Source organism: Netta rufina (genome assembly GCF_964035555.1).
Source record: "Netta rufina genome assembly, chromosome: 7".
In the NCBI taxonomy this organism is placed as follows: domain Eukaryota; kingdom Metazoa; phylum Chordata; class Aves; order Anseriformes; family Anatidae; genus Netta; species Netta rufina.
In genome coordinates this window covers 33,230,255-33,250,504 of record NC_140130.1, presented here as the reverse complement: position 1 = coordinate 33,250,504, position 20,250 = coordinate 33,230,255, and the positions used below count along the sequence as shown (strand labels likewise).

Sequence of the window (20,250 nt, the reverse complement as noted above, 5' to 3'; positions counted from 1 at the left end):
CTCTTTGAGGGAAGCTGGACTTGATGAGTTCTTGGTGTTCCTCCCAGGCTAAACTTTTTGAGATTCTGTGAAATTTAAAACCTACGGATGGCTTCTTGTTGACTTGTCCTGTGAAGCTGAACACCGTGTGCTAGCTTGTGTTTCTGTTCTGTAACATGGGGGCAGGAGTTATAGACAGCTTCCTTCTCTGGAGGCTTGAGCTCTCAGATATTTTTAGCAGTACTGCTGAAACAGTACTCTGTTTTTAATGCTTTTTATTCTTAAAAGCAATCCATCACTGTCATTTTTTTAAAATATACTCTGTCATTATTTTAAAATATATTTATTAACTACACTGGTTGCCTCACGTTGAAATGAAGAAAATACACTTGTTGCAGGGTCAAAAGAGTGATTTTGTTGGCCAGTTTCATTCTTCAGATGAGTTTCTTGCCGCAAATCTTCCAAAAACGCTGCTTTGAGTTTGTTGAGTTCTTCTGCCAGGCTCTTCATCTCACTTGGAAGCACATTTTTATCTTAAAGAAAATGAAAGCCAACATCTTTATGTTAATTTTTGAAAATAAAATTTATAGACTTTGGTTCACATTCTACAAGTAACTTTGACAAGACTTCTGACGGCTACTGCCTCAGCCACACCTGCAGGGTTGGAATTCCAGTTTACTCTGAGGGAATTCCACAGGTTTAGTCTTACATTGCCAGCTAGCACCTACAATGTACTTCACATACCTTTTGCCTCCTTCATTGTTTGAGAGATGACTCGTCGGCACGTCTGATCAGCTTGATGGACAGTACTAGCAGCACAGGCCACTCGATCTGCTTCCTAGCCACAATGGCCAAAAAAGTGAGAACACATGCAAACATGTTAAATTCATCTAGATTGTTACCAGCTTTTGAAGTACTCACTCTTCAAAGACAAGAAATGTGAACACTAACTCAGTGTCCTGCACAGTGCACATATGCTCCTTTCAATTCTGAGGCAGAGTGCGACTGTCAGACACGTAAATGACATTAAGAAGTGAATTTTATTTTCCTAAGTGTGACGTGTCAGCTCCAAAAGGCATTCTTGTTACTGCTGTTGAACGGTATGCTTAAAAGTAGTTCAGACTTGATCTTAGAGGTCTTTTCCAACCTAAATTATTCTATGATTTCAAATAGGATCAACTTTTATGTGCATGGTTTTGCAATCAACTGCTATAAATCAATCTCAATTTTTGTCACTGGGATGATCTGAGTACAATTCACAAAAAAATTCATTCACTATCATCTGAAAGAGGAGTGACTTTTAAAACAAGTACTTCTACCTTCTGCTCGGTATTTTCCTCATTTTGCTTCACTGGATTTTCCAAAGCAGTGGCCAGCAAATTAATTATCTGTGCACTGAGGAAAAAAAAAAAAAGATAAAAACATTGATCAAACAGTTTCACTGAAGATTTTTCTTTTGCTCTGTAATGGTACTTCATGGCAGAAAAAGGAAAGTTTTCAGTTAAATTTATGAGGCAGTGGGTTAATTGTAGATAGCAAGTTAGATGAAAAACAAGTTAAACCACAGCCACAACCTCCAATCTTAATGTTTCAGATGACGTACATGAATTCTCAACAGTTCGGAAATTGACTTTTGTGTTGATTCTGCAATGAAGGATGGTTGTGAGTTCCCACCAAGTGACGTGTGTCGTGTGCGACTGCCAAAGATTGCCACACGGAGCATTTTTAAAATATTGGTTAGATGCAGTAAAAAAGCCTGTTTGTGGAAAGAGAACTTACTAACAGCCCTTCATCAATACCGCATCGTACTCGTCCTCTGAGGGGCATTCAGGACTTTTCAGGACCAGGCTGTTCTGCTCCCAGGCGTTTTTCTTGGGGTCTGGCGGTTCAATTCTTGTGGCCATCAGCCGAATCGTCTCGTCGGGGAGCGGGTGGCTCCTCAGGCGATTCCTCCGCAAGCACTGCTCCAGCGGGCCCTCCAGAAATAACTGGCAGAAGCTCAGGGAATCTGTGAGAGGATACAGGGAGAATTTTACTTTATGGCTGTGCAAGAAGCAATTTCTGAGAGAAGAGCTCCGTGAGCGCCAGCGGTCTCATAACCTAGAACGCAACCTTAGGACGCCTCAGCAAGCGAGTGCCGCCCCAGCAGCCTGCTTTTTGCCCCAAAAAGCCGACAAGGAAGCGCGATTACACTTGCGAGCCAGCTGGTACACCTCATATCGCATGCTCCGGTAGTAGAAATTGTCATCCAGGACGATGCAGAGCGGCCGGGGGGCGGCTCCGGGCTCCTGCAGCCCCCGCTGGGCGGCGGGGCCGGGCGGGCTCCTGAGGCGGCGCTCCAGCTGCCTCAGCACCTCCCTTCGCCGCCGTTTCCAGCCGGGCTCCGGCGGGCCGGGGGCCTCCTGCGGGATCAGCTCGTCGTAAGCCAGCACGGAGCAGTCCCAGCCCTGTTGGGGCGGCAGGAGGCGGCTCAGGGCTCGGCTCAGCGTGGATTTGCCGGCGGCCGGCAGCCCGCACAGCAGGCACAGCACCACACGGCTGCCGCCCGCCCGCTCCATAGGGCTCCGGTGCCCCGAGCCGGGAGCAGGAGTAGGATTAAAAGGGGTGTTCCCGGCCCTACCGGCGTCCTCTGGCGGCTCGGAGGACCGGGTGAAGGAAATATGAGGAGAAATGAGGGTTTTAGGAGCGCCGCCGCACGGCGGGTGGCGCCGCTGCTGGCTGAGGGGACAGCGGTGGTTTTAACTTTTCGTGGTCATAAATCCGTCACATTAACCACCTATTAAACACGGGTGATTGGTGTTGAATTCTGTTCATGTGGCACCGAAACGATAGGGATGTTTCATTCGGGAATCACAGAATTGCCACAGAATTGCAGGGACCTCCAGGGATCCTCTGGTCTAACCCCCTGCTCAAGCAGGCTCACCCAGGGTCACCTCATGTTACACAGGATTGCATCCAGGCAGGTTCTGAATATCTCCAAAGAAGGACACCCCACAGCCTCTCTCTCTTAAGAAAGAAATCTCCCTTCCCTGGAAGATTTGCCTTGCCAATGCAGATTTTTCCCACAGTGGATTTGGGGTCCTTTTGACCATTTCCCTTGCAAAATGACCGGCTTAAGGACTAGAAACACTTGTGCAAGATGATTCCGTAATTTATTCACCACCCATTGCTTGTTCGTACTCCTAGAGCCTACATGCAAACACAGCACGTGCTTTACCCTCCCCTCATAAAGATGACTGATCTATATCCATAGCTTTGTTATTCCCAGTGATGTTTTCTCCTCCTTGTAGCAGCTTCTTTTCCAGGAGAGGTGGCTCTGGATCCCAGCGTGGATACAGCGACAGCGCAGGAAGGGCTCAGAGCAAGGCACAGAACGGGCTCCAGGCCCTGCACGTGGGGTGCTCAGCAAGCACAGCATACAGCCTGGAGGATGGCTGGGAGGTAGACAGGTTGTAGGCTTCCCCAGAGGACAGCCTCTGCTCTGACTTTCACGTCAGCATGTAAATAAAAGTGAATAAATTATGTCTGTTAAACATCCGCTTCTCTTTTTGGCCTGCAGGTAAGGCAACACTTCAGAGGAGTCCTGTTCTCCAGTGCTGTTATAAACTAACAAATGTTGAACATTAGGCTTTTGATTTGGAAGAAAAAAAAAAAAAGAAAAAAAAAAAAAGAGGTGAGGTACAAATATAGCCAGCAGCTCTTAGCAAAATAATGGGGAGTTAAAAAATCTGCGTTCAGGGTCTCTTTCTCTGTGTTCAGTGTCTTTTGTTTTTTCCATAAGGTGCAAGGTGAGGGCTGGGGGATTCCAACCTTTAATCTGTTTCAGATCAGTTTCTGCTCAGAATTGGTGAGGATTCCCAAGAAACTTCTCAGACAACTGGTTTAGGTGGGACCACAGGTCGCTGAGGTCCTGAAGGAACTGGAGGAATCCGTGTTTGTACTGGCTGCCTGAAGTGTGGAAAGCACATTTAGTGAGATATTTCATGACTTGAGACACCTGATATTTGTAAACTGGTACTTCATGATTTTTAATCAATTTATAGCATTTATACATGTATTTCGCACACAGACACACACAAAATACTCTGGTAGCATTTACATGTCCCATTATGCTGGTTTCTATGGAAGTAGTAAAGCTGCACTTCTCCTTTAAGCGTTTAATCTATTTCATCTGATATGATGCTGCATGAAAAATGCCTCAGAGCAGGACATGAGCCATTAGGCATTTCACTTACATTGATACAGCAGTGCAAACATAGCAAACAAGAAATAAAGAAGAGTTTAAATTCTACAAACCTTGAACCGGGAAAATGTGATATGGTAAAAAAATCAGGATTTGATGTGGCCGACTAGAAAAGATATTGCAGAAAATCAGTTTAACAGGGAACACGTTTCAAAGTGTGGCTCATTATTCAGTATAAAGCTAGTGGTATTTCAGAGGTTATTTTCATTTCCTGTGACATTTCATACTCTTGCATATTGTGTTTTGATCGTTTTTATTTTCTTTTACCAGAACTAGATCCACAGCCTGGCTAAACAGCTTCTCTGGTACTTGGCTGCAGAATTCATAGTTCTATCTTGGCTGCTCTGCTGAGCAGCAGCAGCCTGTTCCATCCCATGCTACTCACAGCCTGTGTTGACAGGGCAGGCAATAAGGTCCATACCTACCCAAACACAAGCCTTGTCCAATTTAAATACTTGTAAATTCTGATGGGTTTAGCGTATCAAAACCCACAAAGTCATCAGCAACTACATTACAGAAAAGGCACTGTATAATTTGGATTACCCAGCATGAAGTAATGCACGTATGCGTCTCTCTTACCTGATTATTTCCTGTGCTATGAGCTGGTCTGTTATTTTGCTTTGGTTGCTGCACATTGTTATCCCTGAAAGGAAAACCACATTGTCAGGAAAATCCCCATTTGACTTGACAACATTAAGCTGAGTGCTTATCAAGGGACTGGGCTCAAAGGTCTCGATTCTGGTTTTGACTCCACCCATTCCTGGCTTTGGCAACTAATTTCAACTTCTGTGCCACTGTGTCTATGCAATACAATTATAAGTACCGATCAGGAAAGTGCAGTGAATATTGTGAAAAAATGCTTAAGAACTGACAACCTGAGCATTGAACTACCCACATTTACTATTAGCAGGGTAGTCTTTTTCTTTTTGGGGGGTTCTGATTCTTTGTATAAGGTCTGTATCCTGCTGAAGTTATTTGAAGCATGCTCCCAAGTGTTGAAATACACATTTGTAATAAGTGCAATACCTGTGTTGTCTTCTACTTTTCCTGCAAAACTTCCTTTTTATTGCATCACGCTTAATTACTGCTATTACAATCACAATCAATAGTGGCAGCACAAGGAAGAAAAATATAAGCAGACCATCCCGAAGTGATGTATCTAGAGGAAAACAATTACAATCATGTAAGATACTCATCTTGCTTAACCTCGTATTAAAGCGTTTTCCCATTAAAAACTCCTTTCTGTTGTAAAAACTACAATCTTCAAATTATTTTAAATCAAATTTAGTAATTAGGATTTGGACATATGTAAGCACAAGTACTTCTTCCTGCTTTACCCACCCCACATTGTATGACATACAACCTTTTTCCTTTTAGTCAACAAACAGAACATTTTGCATGGTCTTTCAGTGTAAAGGCCAGAAAAATCTACTCCATTTTCCCTTTGCAGAATTTCATGGCTCTTAGGTGAGGGAACTGCTAGTTGCTGCATGCATCACCTTAATCTTTCCCATTACAGTGAGACCTTTTCCATACATAAAGGCTGCTAGTTTCATTCTCAAGCTGTAGTCCTGTTATATTACACCCATTTTATCTGGTGTGTAGTACCTATCTAAATAACATCCAATTATTTAAAAATATAGTAGTAATTCTAAGCAATTAATGATTTTTATCTCAGACAAAAGAGAGATCAACTTCTTCCTTGGACCAACTTGCTTGATGCCTGCAGACCTACACATCAAATAATAATGTTCATTCTCAAGTCATTCCATGATTAAGCAGCCCATGCAATAGCAAAAAAAGCTTTTGAAAAGAGACTGAAAAACACTCTGTATTAGTAGATCATTTTAATCAGACACTGGAGGCAGAATGAAAGACAGTTTCAGTGTCCTACCTATGTGAGCTGGACCACTGTCAACACTGCCACCATAGCCCGGCTGGTTACAGAAGGGGGGTGCCCACCCCGAATGGCAATGGCAGTTCCCGTTGTTGTTACACACCTAGAGGCCATACGAAAGGGATTAGTCAAAGGAACATCTATTTGATCTACTTTCAACCTCCAATATATATTTGGAGTTACACATTAAGAATTGCATGTGGAAATAAGAATATTCCATAGTATTCCATAGAAATGTATTCACCTCTCTCCCTCCAATCCCAAAACACGGAGTAATACTGATAACAATAGTCCATTCTCTGTAGAAGTTAATCTCTTCTTGATGTTGTTATTTGCCTACACTAGGGTACCGTCCAAAGAAGAACTTTTTAGTTTTAAAACCTCTGGGCTGCTTTTTGATTTTTCACAGAGAAATATGTAAATCACGGATCCCCAGTCTGTTCCTTTAAAAGGAATAGTTTCCTTTTAAAGTTTGACAGTTCAGTAATATTCAAAGGTTCCCTAGGGAAATTTAGAAGAAATGTCTTTCAGTGTTAGTGCTAAGATGTTTACAGTATACTGGCAATATGAATTGCATATTAAAAAAAAAAAAAAAAGAATTTAACTTTTCATTCAGATCAGAATAAAACAAAGAAGCCACCTGTCAGGTTGTTGCTTTTATGGAGGGATTTTGCACCTATCTCTGCCTTCGAGAAATAGGGCATGAGAACACTATCTACTCACCCCATTGTTGTTACACTTCTGCTTTACATCACAGCTGTAGCCCAGAAAACTTGCATCAACACACTCAAAATCTAAACAGGCCTGGAAAAAACATTTAGTGTCTTTTACACACAAGACTTCCAAAAATCCCATCCATTTTATAAATATACTATAAAAAATATATGTTTACAAGTCTACAGTTCTTACTTAAATGTCAGGGAAAAGGGTTGATAGAACTCTCAGTACTTCACAATTTTATAGCTCTATTTGTGTCAATGATTTCTAAATCTATGGATGCAGTTTGATGGAAATAATTTCAGTAACTCATAATGTAGCTCACTGATTTGTAGCGTCACATATTTTTTAAAGAGCTAATTAATTGTGTGTGTATATCCAAAAAAGCATATTTTTAATTATATTATGGCATGTAAATAAGAGAACAATTTAATGCTTTTGAAAGTTAAGAACTTTCCACTTGGTGGAATATACCAAGTAATGCTGCTGTGATTCGTCTTACCTTCTTTTCTCCACAGGCTGTTCCATCATGAACTTGAGCAGGATCAGGGATATCTGACCCTAAGTCAAAATCAGAAGACCAGCATAAAACCCCAGACGCATTATTGACAACACTCCAAGCAGGAAGATTTTGAAGACTAACAGAAGTGCACTGGACCTTGCCACACAGACTGTGCCTGCAGTGAACAGATGATACTCAGAGACAAGATGAACAGGAAAAAACAAACAAACAAACAAACAAACACAAAAAACACACCACAATGTCAGTGCAATACACCATCCAGTCAAACTTAGCTTGCATTTCAAGCAAATATTCTTCTCTTAAAGCTCATGTTTTACAAGTTTATAGCAGATACTTTCTGTTGTGAGCTTGTAGAACATGAGATCTCAGAGTAGAATTTTACATTGGATGTTTTAGGGGAGGGTTTTACTTGCTATTGACTTACTGAACAGAACATTTCTTGTACACTCCACCTTTCATTCCACAGTTTCCAAACCTATCCCCTTTAATATTGGCTTTTTCAAAGCATAGATCAGGTGCTTTTCGTGCCCCTGTGTGAAAAATAGCAAATCTTAGTAAGCCACCACACTGTCTTAAAAATATGAGCAAGAAAACAAAAACTATGAAATGTCTTGTAGAAGACTACAAGCCTTTTATGTTAAATTATAAATGTACCTTTTCCATATATAGCTTCACATTGTGAATCAAAACTCTGGCATACTCCATAGTAGCAATATGCTTTCATGTCATTGCATGGGTAACCATTCATGATATAAACATCATCTGGACAGTAGGCATAGCTTCCATTGCAGTATTCAGGTAGATCACAGAAATCCATCTTCGATCTGCATTCTGTTCCTGCCACTTTAAACTAGAACCAGAGAAGAATGCCACCTCAGTATTTTGCAACAGCAGAAATTCAGTCATGAACCAATGACAGATGGGAATCTTCTTGATACCTTTTCAACACTACCACTACCACCACAACCCACAAAATCCAACCTAATAATTAGCATCAATTTAGCTTAATAAAATATAGCCTACCTTGCAATTTTTGCAGCACAGTCCTTGAGCACATTGTGATCCAGATGTGAGTTTGCAGGTTGCAGCGTCACAGCAAGGGTTCGTACATTCCTGAAGAACAGACATGAACAAGGGGACACAGTGTTTTTACTTTGCTGTATAGCAAGGAAAGTACATGGTCAAACCAAGTGCATGGATGAACCAAGCATTAAATACTTTCATACTCTCTTTCGTATTCTGAGGTTGATATTCTCCAACATAAAGCAGCATACAGTTTAGCTGCTTTTTTTTTTTACAACAAGACATCAGAAAAAAACATCTATTTTGACAGGTTGTGGCTCAGGAATATAGGATATGTTTACACTCAGTGAATAAATTTTTCCTAATATCCAATCTAAACATCCCCTGGCACAACTTGAGGCCATTTCCTTTTGTCCTATCAATTGTTGCTTGGGAGAAGAGACTGATCCCCACCTCACTATAGCCTAATTTAAGCTAACTGTAGAGAGAGAGACCTTTATTTTCCAAAGAAGGAGTAAATATATCCCATTCTTTGAGGAGCATTGTCACAATGTAAATATGACCAATAAAAGCAATGTTGTTGTAGGCTAAGCTTAAGAGTTATAGTTAGGAAACCTGTAAGTGCTATACAGACTAGTAGTCCCATTTACATAACAGAAGTCTCTATGTTGCTAATGTCAGCACAAAAAATGATGGCATTTCCACATGTTGTGCACTGAAATTTCTTTCTTAGGCATTGACTCAAAGTTCTGTGAAGTCCAGTAACCTTTAACTGAGTTCATATCTAAATTAAAGTATGATTTTAGGCTTTTTCTAGAATTTATCTTTATACAGCTTGCAAAAATGTAAACTTATAGGGAAAACTCCTCAGGTACTAATTCAAATCAGGTGCAACAAAAGGACAGTATAATACAAGTATAATACACAAGTATCCAGCTGAATTTCTTTACCTGTGGTTTACCACAGTCACATTCTTCATTGTTATCAACCACATTATTACCACAGACAGGTTCTTTGTAAACATTGCTTGTTTTGGGGGGGTTTCTAAGGCAGTTTCCTCCTCCATTTAGAATAAAGTTCTCAAAATCATCAGCGCTGCAGGTGCTGAAATTCCTGGATCCCCTGGAAAGCATAATATTATTTTTTATTACAAACATTTTGCTTGCAAAAAGACAATTCAAGTCAGACCATTAAAATATTGTCAATCTATAATAAATACCACATTTCAGAATGTTAGGAGATCTTGAGATATTTCCTCTTTATTTTGTATTGGAGGACAGTACTTCTGGAAATAAAAATATACTATATATAACAACTGCAAATACTTTCAGAAGCAAGAGACCATCAGATTAGACATTCTGATGTTCTCTATAAAACAGGCTTTCAAAATTCCTTTGCTGTACTGAGTCCAAAAATGTCTGATTAAAATACACTTTCCAGAAGGACATTCACCTTAACTCAGATTCCCATAAAACTCAGGAATGCATCTTCTCATAGTAGTTTGGTCCAGCATTCAGTTATGCTGATTTATTAGTATAAACGTGAATAGATAAAATAATTTTATTATTATTATTAGATAAAGCTGAGCCAAAGAACAAATAAACTGAAACAAATATAGGATGAGACATTTTGTTTAAACTAACATTTAAGAGAACCTATGCAAAGGGGGCATGTTTGCACAAACATGGTGAATATATGTAGAGGATTCTCAGCAGGGTAAAAAACCCAACAGCAATATGCTATTGTTAAAATGAGCAATTAACAAAAGCCAAGTAAGTTTTAATGAATGCTACAAACAAAGAATGACTAGTTCAGAAAACAGGTAATGTTTTAACTAATTTGAAATTATAAAAGTCCTAAGTCAAAGAATTCATCTCTGTAATTAAACTTTCCATTCACAAAAGTTCTTTAGGATTCATGGAAGTTTCTCAGCTTATCTAGCCACTGCAGATTAAATTAAAAAAATAAAAAGTTTATTAAAATAAATGGAAATCTTACTTATCTGTGCTGTACATAATGTAGGATGCAGGACACCTTGCATCATCATGTTTCATTCCAAGGTTATGACCCAATTCATGTGCAACTACTGTAGCATGACGTAACAAATTGCTATGATCCAACTAATGAAGAGAATCTGTGTTAAAAATTATGAATCTAAAGAAATTACTATGTTTCTATCTACTGAGTTACCCAGGCCACAAGTTTCTTAGAGGCCATGAAGACAATATCAAATTTTATTGCAGAACAAAAGCAGCAAGAACAGATAAGTTGTTTATTTTCAGGCAGGGCCAAGTTCTGCCACTCTTTCTAGGATCATACTCTGAATAGTAGCACAGTTAATCAGTCGTGATATTGATTTTAGTGGGGTGTTCAAAGACAAATATACTATTAAAGAACAGAATCTGCTTCTAAGATTGTCCATTATGTTATGGCATCCCTATGATAAGAAAAGGAACCTCAGGAAATACTGGATCTACCCCCAAACATAAATGAGAAAACACTCTTTTCTGGCTAGTTTTGCCATTTATTTATTATTATTATTTTTTTTTTCCCCATTTACAGTCTCATGGAGTATTCTGGACACTTGAAAATATGGTGCATTATGTTCAGCATCTACCCATATAAAGAGCGAAACAATGCACGTATGTTGTAATTGCATTCCCACCCCAAAATACTGTGCTTATGAACCTTAACGTTATGAGGATGGACTTTTCTTATACAACCTTGAACTAGATGAATTACATAAATGTGATTAAAAAATGATTTCAGGACTAAATCAGACAAGTGGATTGTAACACGAAGAAGAAAGAAATTGGGAAATATATGTATTTGTATATAAGCATAAAAATACGCACAAATCTTTACATAAGAAACCCTACGGATAAAACCAGTCCACTCCAAGCCCAGTCTTCAACACCTGGGTGAGTTCACAAAGTGCACATTATCTGTTAGCATGTTCTGAAGGTGTGCCTCTGTGGAATCAATGTCTAGCAATAAATACATCTCTGCGTTGTGTAAATGCACAATGCCTTCAATTGTCTCACTAGCAGCACGTCTACAAGAGCAGCTCCTGTGCTAGTTTCTTCCACTAAGCACAACATTACATACTTACAGTGCTGATTGACCCTCCCTGGACATGTGAGCAGACGGTACCTACAAAAGCCATTCCAATGGATCCACCGTAAGAGCCTCTCCCTCTGCAACAAACACAGTTCGAAGGTACTTTTGAAAGAGGGGCTGAAAGTTCACGATCACTACTAAAAGACACTGATAAGTCTGAAACAAATACTGCAAAGCAAAATTTGGTCTTACTGAAGTCAAGAAGAAAGTTGTCACCTTATCATGTTTTCACTGTAATTAATAATGAACATGGCAATAGCATAGATTGAAAACAACAATCAATCACCTAAGCCTGCTGTGTCAGTGCTTTTGAGTTGATTAACTATGAAGAATTCATTATAGTTTCTTCTTCTTTTTTTGAGGTTAAAACACTTTGGAAGTTGAGTGAATTTTACTCGTTATATTTTCATTCATGTGCAAAACCAAAATCACATGCATTAGCAACACCAGCAGTGTTGCAGGAGTGGCATTGCCTCTAAATGAAAACTTACATTATGAGATGACTAACATCATTTCTTGATCGTTTTAGAAGATCTTTCTGTCTCCAAGAAACGAATCTACCCAGTACGTCTCCAGCTGAACCATCCATTACAGATATGGGGTTTGTAACTGTCCATATCTCTAATCCAACCAGAACAATCTGGATGTTTAATGCTCTATACATCTGAAGACAAAAGAAAGAAAAAAAAAAAGAAAAAAAAAAAGATAATTAATGTCCATCAATCCAGTTCAACTGAATTATGAAAGATTTTTACTGCTACTGAGCCAAAGTCAGGGAGCACACAGATGTTTAAAAACATCTGGGCTGCAACTCTGCAAGACTTGTGCATAGATTCATGACATGCCTTAAATGTTACAAATTGCTGTATAACTTCCAAATACAATTTCAGAACATAACTGTACAGATTTACTTTACTACCTTACTTTTGAAAACTACAGTAAAGTAGAAACTACCAAGTATAGGTGACTGAACTGACCTACCCCATCAACATAATTAATCAGCTCAACTGTTTCCTTTTGCACCGCAGCAGGATCCGATTTCTTCAGCAAAAACTGTAAGATGCCATATGCAAAAGTCAGAGAAAAAAATAATAATCTAACAAAAAGTATTTAGCATTGGATGAAGTCATTACCCTGTTATTATCCACAACCATAAATAATTCCACATAGCTTTCCTGTGGCAGGACAGCTCGCTTCTTCTGCAAATTAAAAAGCACAATATGTTAACATTATGAGTAATAAATTCAAGGCATTTAAAATTATTTTTCTCATGATTTTCATTTAATGCTTTTATAAAGTAATGATACATTTTATAATGGGGCCTCAAATGCCAATTTGCTTTAGATTTTCCAGATCAATATCTGTGTACAAGTAACCTGCTTTTGGTCAGACACCGAGATGCATGAGCTGAATGGCAGCTTTCACACACCCACAGTGGTTTGAGCTCTGCTTTTCTGCTAAATGAGTGCTTCAAGCTATGTTAAATTGGCATTGTGATATCCTTCTGTTTCAGGATTTCCTTAACCCTACTCCTACCAACTTGGGATCCATGAAAATGAGAGCAACAAGGTGGCCTGCTAAACCAAAAGCACCATGCCAAAGCAAGAGCTCCATAGACTATTGACATCTGGAACAGACTGAGGAGATTGCTTGGACTGTAGCCCACAGGAGAAAAACAGAAATGCATTTACCCTCAAAAGTTTTTCCCCACTCGAGGTACTGTTTGATGAAAATGCATATTTCACAGACTGCTTCACAAACATCTTCATCTCATGATGCAGGCTGTCGTTCTGCATACCACATCGGAAAGGGATATGCTCCATATCTTCTAACCGGTAAAACATGTGTTCAAATGTGCTGGATGAGTTGAGTGGCTCCATTCCATACCATTTGCCACCAATGTAGATAATCCCTCTAGCAAGCATAAAAGAATTGAAAATTATTTTTCTCTCATGGATATGACTAGGTGAATGAACAACAGATGCATACTCAAAAACTGTAACTCTTCATACCACCATTTTGACATAAATGATTATTTGAGTTTGCATAAATTTGCAGAACGGCCAAAATGACATCTCTGTTCTGCTTAGTGAAATCCAGTACTATCTGAAATACCAGTAGTTTGATAATTTTATTATTAATTTAAAGGAATGCCATGAAATATCTTTATTTATTGTGAGTGGCATCTCGCTTTGATACTATACACATGAAAGATATGTAGGTGAACTTTGTTCCATTGCCTTTTCCTGCTTGTCAAAAAGATACCAAGCTGAACAAGGCTGCTAGGACTGACAATATATCTAAATCCAGGTGATGAGCCAAACTCATTGAAGGCAGAAAGCACTGACATGCTCCAGGCACATTCTGAGTATCTGCCTGATCTGCTGTGCATGCCATCTCCTTTTGCCAGCTTGTATAGACCGATACTGTCAGGGGAATACCTAAAACTATTATGCATTAATCTGCCACCTTCATGTTTCTCAGATAAATGTAATTTTATCATATTTGAAACACTTTTATTATTCTGAAAGCTAAATTCTAAATGCAGCCTATCAACAGTATCTGTCGCAGGGGAGGGAAAGTATAAAACCTCTATAGAGTTTCAGCTTCATCAAGAGGCAAAATGTAAAAAAACATTTACAAGATAGGATTGTGTTTTCTTTCCGGGTGTATAATGAATATCAGCAGGGTTTTTTTGTTTGTTTTTAAATTGGTGATACTGCACAATTAATTATCTTGAAGTAAAAAGGAAGAAGTAATACCTCAGGCCATCGCATGTGCTAAGAGCAAGCATTGAGTCAGCCATTCCTTCAACAGTGCCATGATAATAACAGTGTGCCTGAAATGTAACAAAACCACATAATTAATAACAAAATAAGGCAGCTGCATTCAAATGCAAACTTATTTTGTTACCAACCCTATTATTTGCATGACATTAAAGCTGGCTTTTGCATATTTAAAGCATTCCCTATTCTAAAATAATCCCAAAGTTCTTGGAGTAAAATATTATTTGATGCGAGTAACTACAACAGCATTTGTTCCCTTGGTTCTAGAAAACAACCAGCTTTTTCGTTTAACCCATCACCATCTTTTAACAAGATCTTTGTATCTATATTGCCCATTGTGTTCTTAGACAGAATCCTCTCTCACAGGCTGATCTGAGAAGCCCTCCCATGCGCAAAGCAGTCTCACTAAGCCAACGTGCAGTTGCAAGTAGAAACTTAAATGTAAAAGCATTCTTAAGGCTTGCTCAAAACTATAGAGCTTTGATGCTGCCATTGTACCTTTAATTGCATATTATGCAAAGGTGACCTACTTGTGTAGCTCAAATTTAGCCTTGGCATAATCACCTGGTGTCTCCTTTCACAGCTTACAAAAGTGATGCTGTATAATCATATGAGGACAAGGCCACTCCCTCATAGAACACAGAATCTGATGTTTTATATCTCAGGGAATTGTTAAAGATAAATGCCACAAATATGAAAACCTGAAAATCTCTCTTTCCTAGCAGGTATATTTTTCTTCTGTGTATGCATTTTATGTGCATCACTTGCATTTTCCCCTCCAATGCCAAAAATGTAAACAATTTTCACTCTTGTAGGTTACAGACACAAAGAATTTGGAGTGAATGGTCTTGTACATTCATGTTTGCTTTGGAAACACATTTAGATGCATGTACACTCTTGTTGCTGTCCTCAGCTCTAACAATTTGTTAATATGGCCTTCAGTTCATAAAAGTTGTTTTTCCTGATTTGAGGAAACTCTTATGCAAAAGGGAAATTTTATTATGTACAATACCTTGATTTTTGATTGTGTTGCCTCCAGTGTCCCATTTTTTCTGTACGTATATAGCATAAAATCTTTGCTAACAAGGTCTCTGGAAACAAAAATAAACTACTGCTCTTTTAAGAGTCTATAAAGCAAGAAATAAATCAGGAATCCTAGTAAGTATTACATTGTTAGCAGCATACTCATGCTACATTATTATTAAAATTCACAGACATGAAACAAAATATCTTAAAAATGAGCTGCACTATTTGGAAAGTAAGTCATTTTGAAATATTTTAACTAAAACATCCATAGATTATGACCTGAGCAGACTATGTCATAGGAGGGCCTGGATTATTTTTGACTCTGGAATGAGGAACAACAACAGATACTTTTTTTCCAAATGCAACAACACTAACAACCCTCCCCTCCCTGCCAATAAAGAGCTACTGTTGAATTTTCCATAAGGATTTCTGAAACTTACTGGTTGTGGTGCTAATGTAAAATTAATCTAATTTCTGCACTAGAATAAATATTTAAAAATATTAAAAATATTTTTTACAATCTAAAAATACTTGTCTATATGCAACAAAATTCCAAGATGGATCGTTTACTCAGAACACTGTCACATACTTATTTTTCTTCAGTGTTAGGAGGTATGTTCCATTTCTTGTTTTAATTGAGTAAGAAAGATTGTCATCTGAATGCTCCTGAAAACAGAACAAAAGTTATCACTTAACTATATTATTTTCTATTTGGGCATGTCAGTTCCATGTTTTCTTTGATAACAGAGATCCAACTACTATACATCTTTGAAGTATTTACCAGATTCACAGAACACGCACTCCTAATCCTCATGCTCTGTATATTACAAAGTTTCAGCAACACACTCTACATTCTTTCCTATGGAAAGTTTAAATTCTATTAAGCTATGAATATTCATATGGAAGACATAATGAAAAAGTACAAAAACTACACAAGGAATTACGTATATCTGCCATTAGAGACTTGTACAGGGAATGTAAAAGATATGCAGTCTATAGAAAAATGAAAAACTAAAACTTATGGTATTAAAACAACAAAAAAAAATAAGAAGAATCAGTATACCTAAACCTAGGCAACCATGATAGTTTTATAGGCTCAGAAACAGATACTCCAGAGACACTAGTGAAGAGGAAGTAGACATAGCTTGGATGAAGGTTGGCCAGATTCAGGTTCCCAAGGAGGGCACAGCCCATGTATTTTTTTGCTAAACTATCACATAAAGTTTTATGACACTCCTTATGTAAATCACCTGTAGCCGGATGAACGACTCACAAATTCTTCCTTTGTTAATCAGTTTGCACAAAGATGACTCATGGAATTTTATTATCAGTTACTTCAGTAATTAAACTCTGTATCTGGTGCAAAGGTAACCTTAGAACCAAAGAATTAAGGCTCAGACCTTTCTCTCTTAACTCATTCATTTACCTGTACGACTTTATGGGACCTCTTGTACAAGGTGAGCATCTGCCCTTTAGCCAATACATGGCTGAAATCTTCTGGTTATTCGAAGACAAGGTACGATGAGCAAAAGAACACATACAGCACAGACAGTAGTTCAACATCTAATCACACTTGGAGGAAACAGAAATATTCTCCTTGTTCTTACTTCTCTCTAAAAAGGCTGTTAACGGGACTAGAAGTTTGAAAGGCTTTAACTTAGAGTTGCAGTTACAGCCCTTTGTGGAAACAAATTTACTCAAAACTACCTGAAAACACTTAAGAATCTAAAGAAATAGCACATTTCTTCATGAAATAATCAATATATAACATACACAGTGTGTGTGTGTGTGCATTATAGGACAATATTGTGAAAAACAGCAATATCAGAAGAAAAAAAAATGGACAGAACAACAAACCTCATGAAAAAATGTGTGATGTTTCTCTTTGCCTGTCAGACGCTGAGGAATAATTGTTTCAAACGTTGAAACTCTGGACATCTCTTCAGAAGATACCCCTAAAAATAAAGTTTGAAATTTCTAAGGAACCAGAAAGGATAAGTAATATATTGTGCACAGTGGTGATAACTGAAAAATAATTCTGCTCAGGTCATAGAAGAAGAAGGAGTAATTTCAGCAGTATGGGACCCAGCTGTCCACGCTCAGTTTGGTAGGTTCCGTCTCTGCCAGAGTTCTTGGATTATGCTGAGAAAATCACAGAAATCAACATTTTCTTTCATGGCCAAAGTTTCCTTTCATGGAAACTTCTGCTTAAAGCTGGACTCTTCTAGAGTACATAAAGAGAAGCTATCAAGTTACTTAAACAATTCTCACATATTCTAACCTGGACTGTTAACTTTTTATGTTTGTCTATCATTTCTGAAACTCCTCTTTCTTCCATGACCTATACTTTTAACCTGAAGCAACACAGAAAGTTTCAGTAACTGTCTTCTCTGTCCACCCATCTGTCCCCCTCCTAGTGATTTTTGAGGTAGCTGGCCGGTTAAAATTAACTGTGCAAGAGATTTTGACATCTCATAATCAGTTAAGTTTCTTTGAGTTTTGTGAAATCACCTCACTGCTGTCAAGAACGATGTGCTGATATGTCAGTAGATAGCAGGGCTCTCCAGGAATGGCTGATGGATGTTTGTTCAGCAACAGTCATGTTTCTCCTGCATTCTTTGCAAAATGTTTGGAACCTTTTACATTATATCAGAGTTATCTCCAGAACTGTCATCCTAACTAAGGAAGTTAAAGATAAGAAATCAGATGAGTATCTGGTTTCAGATAAATGGTTTTACAGAAAACAACAATCTCTACTGACTTTTTTTTTTTTCTCCTTTCCTTTTCCTTGTCTGCTCATCAGTCTGGTTTCATTTTGGTCAACAGAGACATAACCATTGTTTTTAAACAGGTTACAGAGTCAACAATAACATAACATGGGTTATAACAACCAAAGTAGCTTCCTACTTCTTAAATTGTTCTTTTTTAAGGAAACAAAGAGATTTCTTCTCATTTATAGCAGTACAAAGTTGACCTCAGCTTCCCAGGTTTCTGTGAAAGAATTTCATAACTGCAAAGAAGCCACAGAGCACTCATGAATCACCCATTCAAAGTGGAGGATTCCTCAGTGTAATGATGATCTCTACCTATCAGATAACATCAGGATTTTCGAAAGCTGGGTTCAGGCAGCCTATGATCAACATTAAATACTGTCATTACAATCAAAACGTGGAAGTTGCTATTAACAAACAGGTCTGCAAGTAACTTTGGCACTCCATATTTACTTTTATTTTCATCAGAAATAACTTGATTAACTAGATGGTGAAATCTGTTCCGTGAGTTAAGTATATGTGGAACTAACAGTGGAAATGTGGTCCTAAGAGTTTAAGTTTTGACACCTGAAGGCAGGAAAGCACTAGTACGGTCACAAGAACATCACCTTCTAAGAAATATTTCAGGCATTAAATCTAAGTCTAAAATATGAAGCCAAATCATAAATGTACAGGAGTTAATGAGGAAATAAAACTCAAGCAAGTTCCCTCACATTACTGAAGATCTAAACCTTTTTCTAGACTCTTTACTATTCATCAGTGACAGCAGCTACAATTGTCACAACCATGTCCTGTATAGAAGATAATGTTTTTAAACACCTACTACATCATGGAGGGAAACAAACAAATAAACACAAAGAACAAAACTATAAAAATTTTCAAACTACAGTGCTTTATTTATTTATTTATTTTTTCTTCCTAAACTGAAGTTTCTTGGTTAGGAGATCTGCTAACAGCCTATAGCCCAGGGAGAGCTGTGACTGGATTTGAGAGGTGTGCATATTTACCATCAGAACCAGGCACTACAAGAAGACTTAGAGAAACTGTCTGAATACATAACAAAACCAAAAAGCGTACCTTTTATCCCAAAAGAGCTTCCTTTTAATGTTAGTCCAACGGTGAACAAAAACAGGCTGTGTTTTAGCATGACCAGATTTCCTGGAGAAAGCACTACGGTATGTGGGGAGGCACGGTGCACTTGGCTCTCAGCTGCCCGGCACGGGAGAACTAGAAGAACGAGAACGCTCTGCTCTGAAGGTAAACAATCGAAAAAGCACTCTGATACCTCACCTCTGCCAGGGAAACGGGAAGTAAAATTTCATCCATTAGGCTCGCGAGAAAACTGGTTAGGCAGCTTAACGCAAATAAAAAGCAGCACACTCCGAAATACCGATTGGAGACGGGCAGATAAATCGTGTCAGGACCAAACTGGTTTATTCCAAAAGATTTAGGCTGATACCACCTGAGATACAGTTGGAGATTATATGAGATGAGGAACATAAAACGTTGCTACCAGTGGATACAATAATTAGGATATTTATACTGGCCACCATCAAATCAGTAAAATCTACTCTTTGAAATTTCATCTTGCTCTTTATTTTTCATTATTTTATCTTTACTTTAAAAATATCAAAAATGCAGCGCATACGAACACATGGAAATCCCACAAACATATATCACACAAGGATTTTAGCCAGTTGCATTTGCATTAAAGATAATTTTCCTCACCCAAGGTCTGTATTTTTGAGGACCTCATCACTTTTCCGTGATCAGAATAATCTTCTGAGGCATCATGCAGCCACATCATCATCCAAAGCAGAAAAAAAATACTTCTAAAGCTGGGTGAATTTGCAATGCACTTCAGAAGTATCATGCACATTTAGAAACTCAAATAGGAGGCAACATAGTACACAACACAGTATTCAAGCTAAAGCACTTGTATTAATTAATTTTAATTCATTCATTTTAAATTAAAATAGAACAAATCCATTGTTTTTTTCCAGTAGTAATGCACATAAAGGAGTGGCTTAATTATTTTTTATATATTTTTTTAAAAAGCAGAGATCCCAGCAGTGTTTGTAATATTGTCTTGTGTAAAGCCTGTTCAAGCCCTTCTTTCTATTTAAAGCAGCTAATTAATTTGCTTCAGCCAAAGCACCAGGCGG

At 38.2% G+C, this 20,250-nt stretch overlaps 2 protein-coding genes across 3 annotated transcripts; both read right to left on the bottom strand.

Annotated features, from left to right (window-relative positions):
- Nucleotides 1–191: 191 nt before the first annotated feature.
- Nucleotides 192–2,541, bottom strand: PSTK (phosphoseryl-tRNA kinase). 2 transcript variants are annotated; one of them, XM_084290496.1, is made up of 5 exons: nt 2,171–2,541; nt 1,759–1,987; nt 1,299–1,374; nt 724–817; nt 192–512 (listed from the first exon to the last, which is right to left on the bottom strand). In XM_084290496.1, the coding sequence occupies exons 1-5, from the start codon at nt 2,535–2,537 to the stop codon at nt 307–309; spliced, it is 972 nt and encodes a 323-aa protein (XP_084146622.1). In that variant the 5' UTR covers nt 2,538–2,541; the 3' UTR covers nt 192–306. The 2 variants fall into 2 exon arrangements, with proteins under 2 accessions (XP_084146622.1, XP_084146623.1); XM_084290497.1 differs by having other exon boundaries at nt 1,789–1,987.
- A 1,307-nt stretch (nt 2,542–3,848) lies between these two features.
- On the bottom strand, nt 3,849–19,232 carry LOC311211662 (disintegrin and metalloproteinase domain-containing protein 9-like; the record flags this gene model as incomplete). Its single annotated transcript, XM_084290560.1, has 22 exons — nt 3,849–3,923; nt 4,272–4,328; nt 4,802–4,865; nt 5,249–5,381; nt 6,117–6,222; nt 6,843–6,923; nt 7,339–7,513; nt 7,784–7,889; nt 8,014–8,209; nt 8,383–8,472; nt 9,333–9,504; nt 10,381–10,502; nt 11,495–11,579; nt 11,994–12,166; nt 12,484–12,555; nt 12,636–12,701; nt 13,194–13,416; nt 14,265–14,341; nt 15,301–15,379; nt 15,904–15,980; nt 17,172–17,269; nt 19,163–19,232. 22 exons carry the CDS (start codon nt 19,230–19,232, stop codon nt 3,849–3,851), a joined length of 2,397 nt encoding a protein of 798 aa, XP_084146686.1.
- Between the last annotated feature and the right edge of the window lie 1,018 nt (nt 19,233–20,250).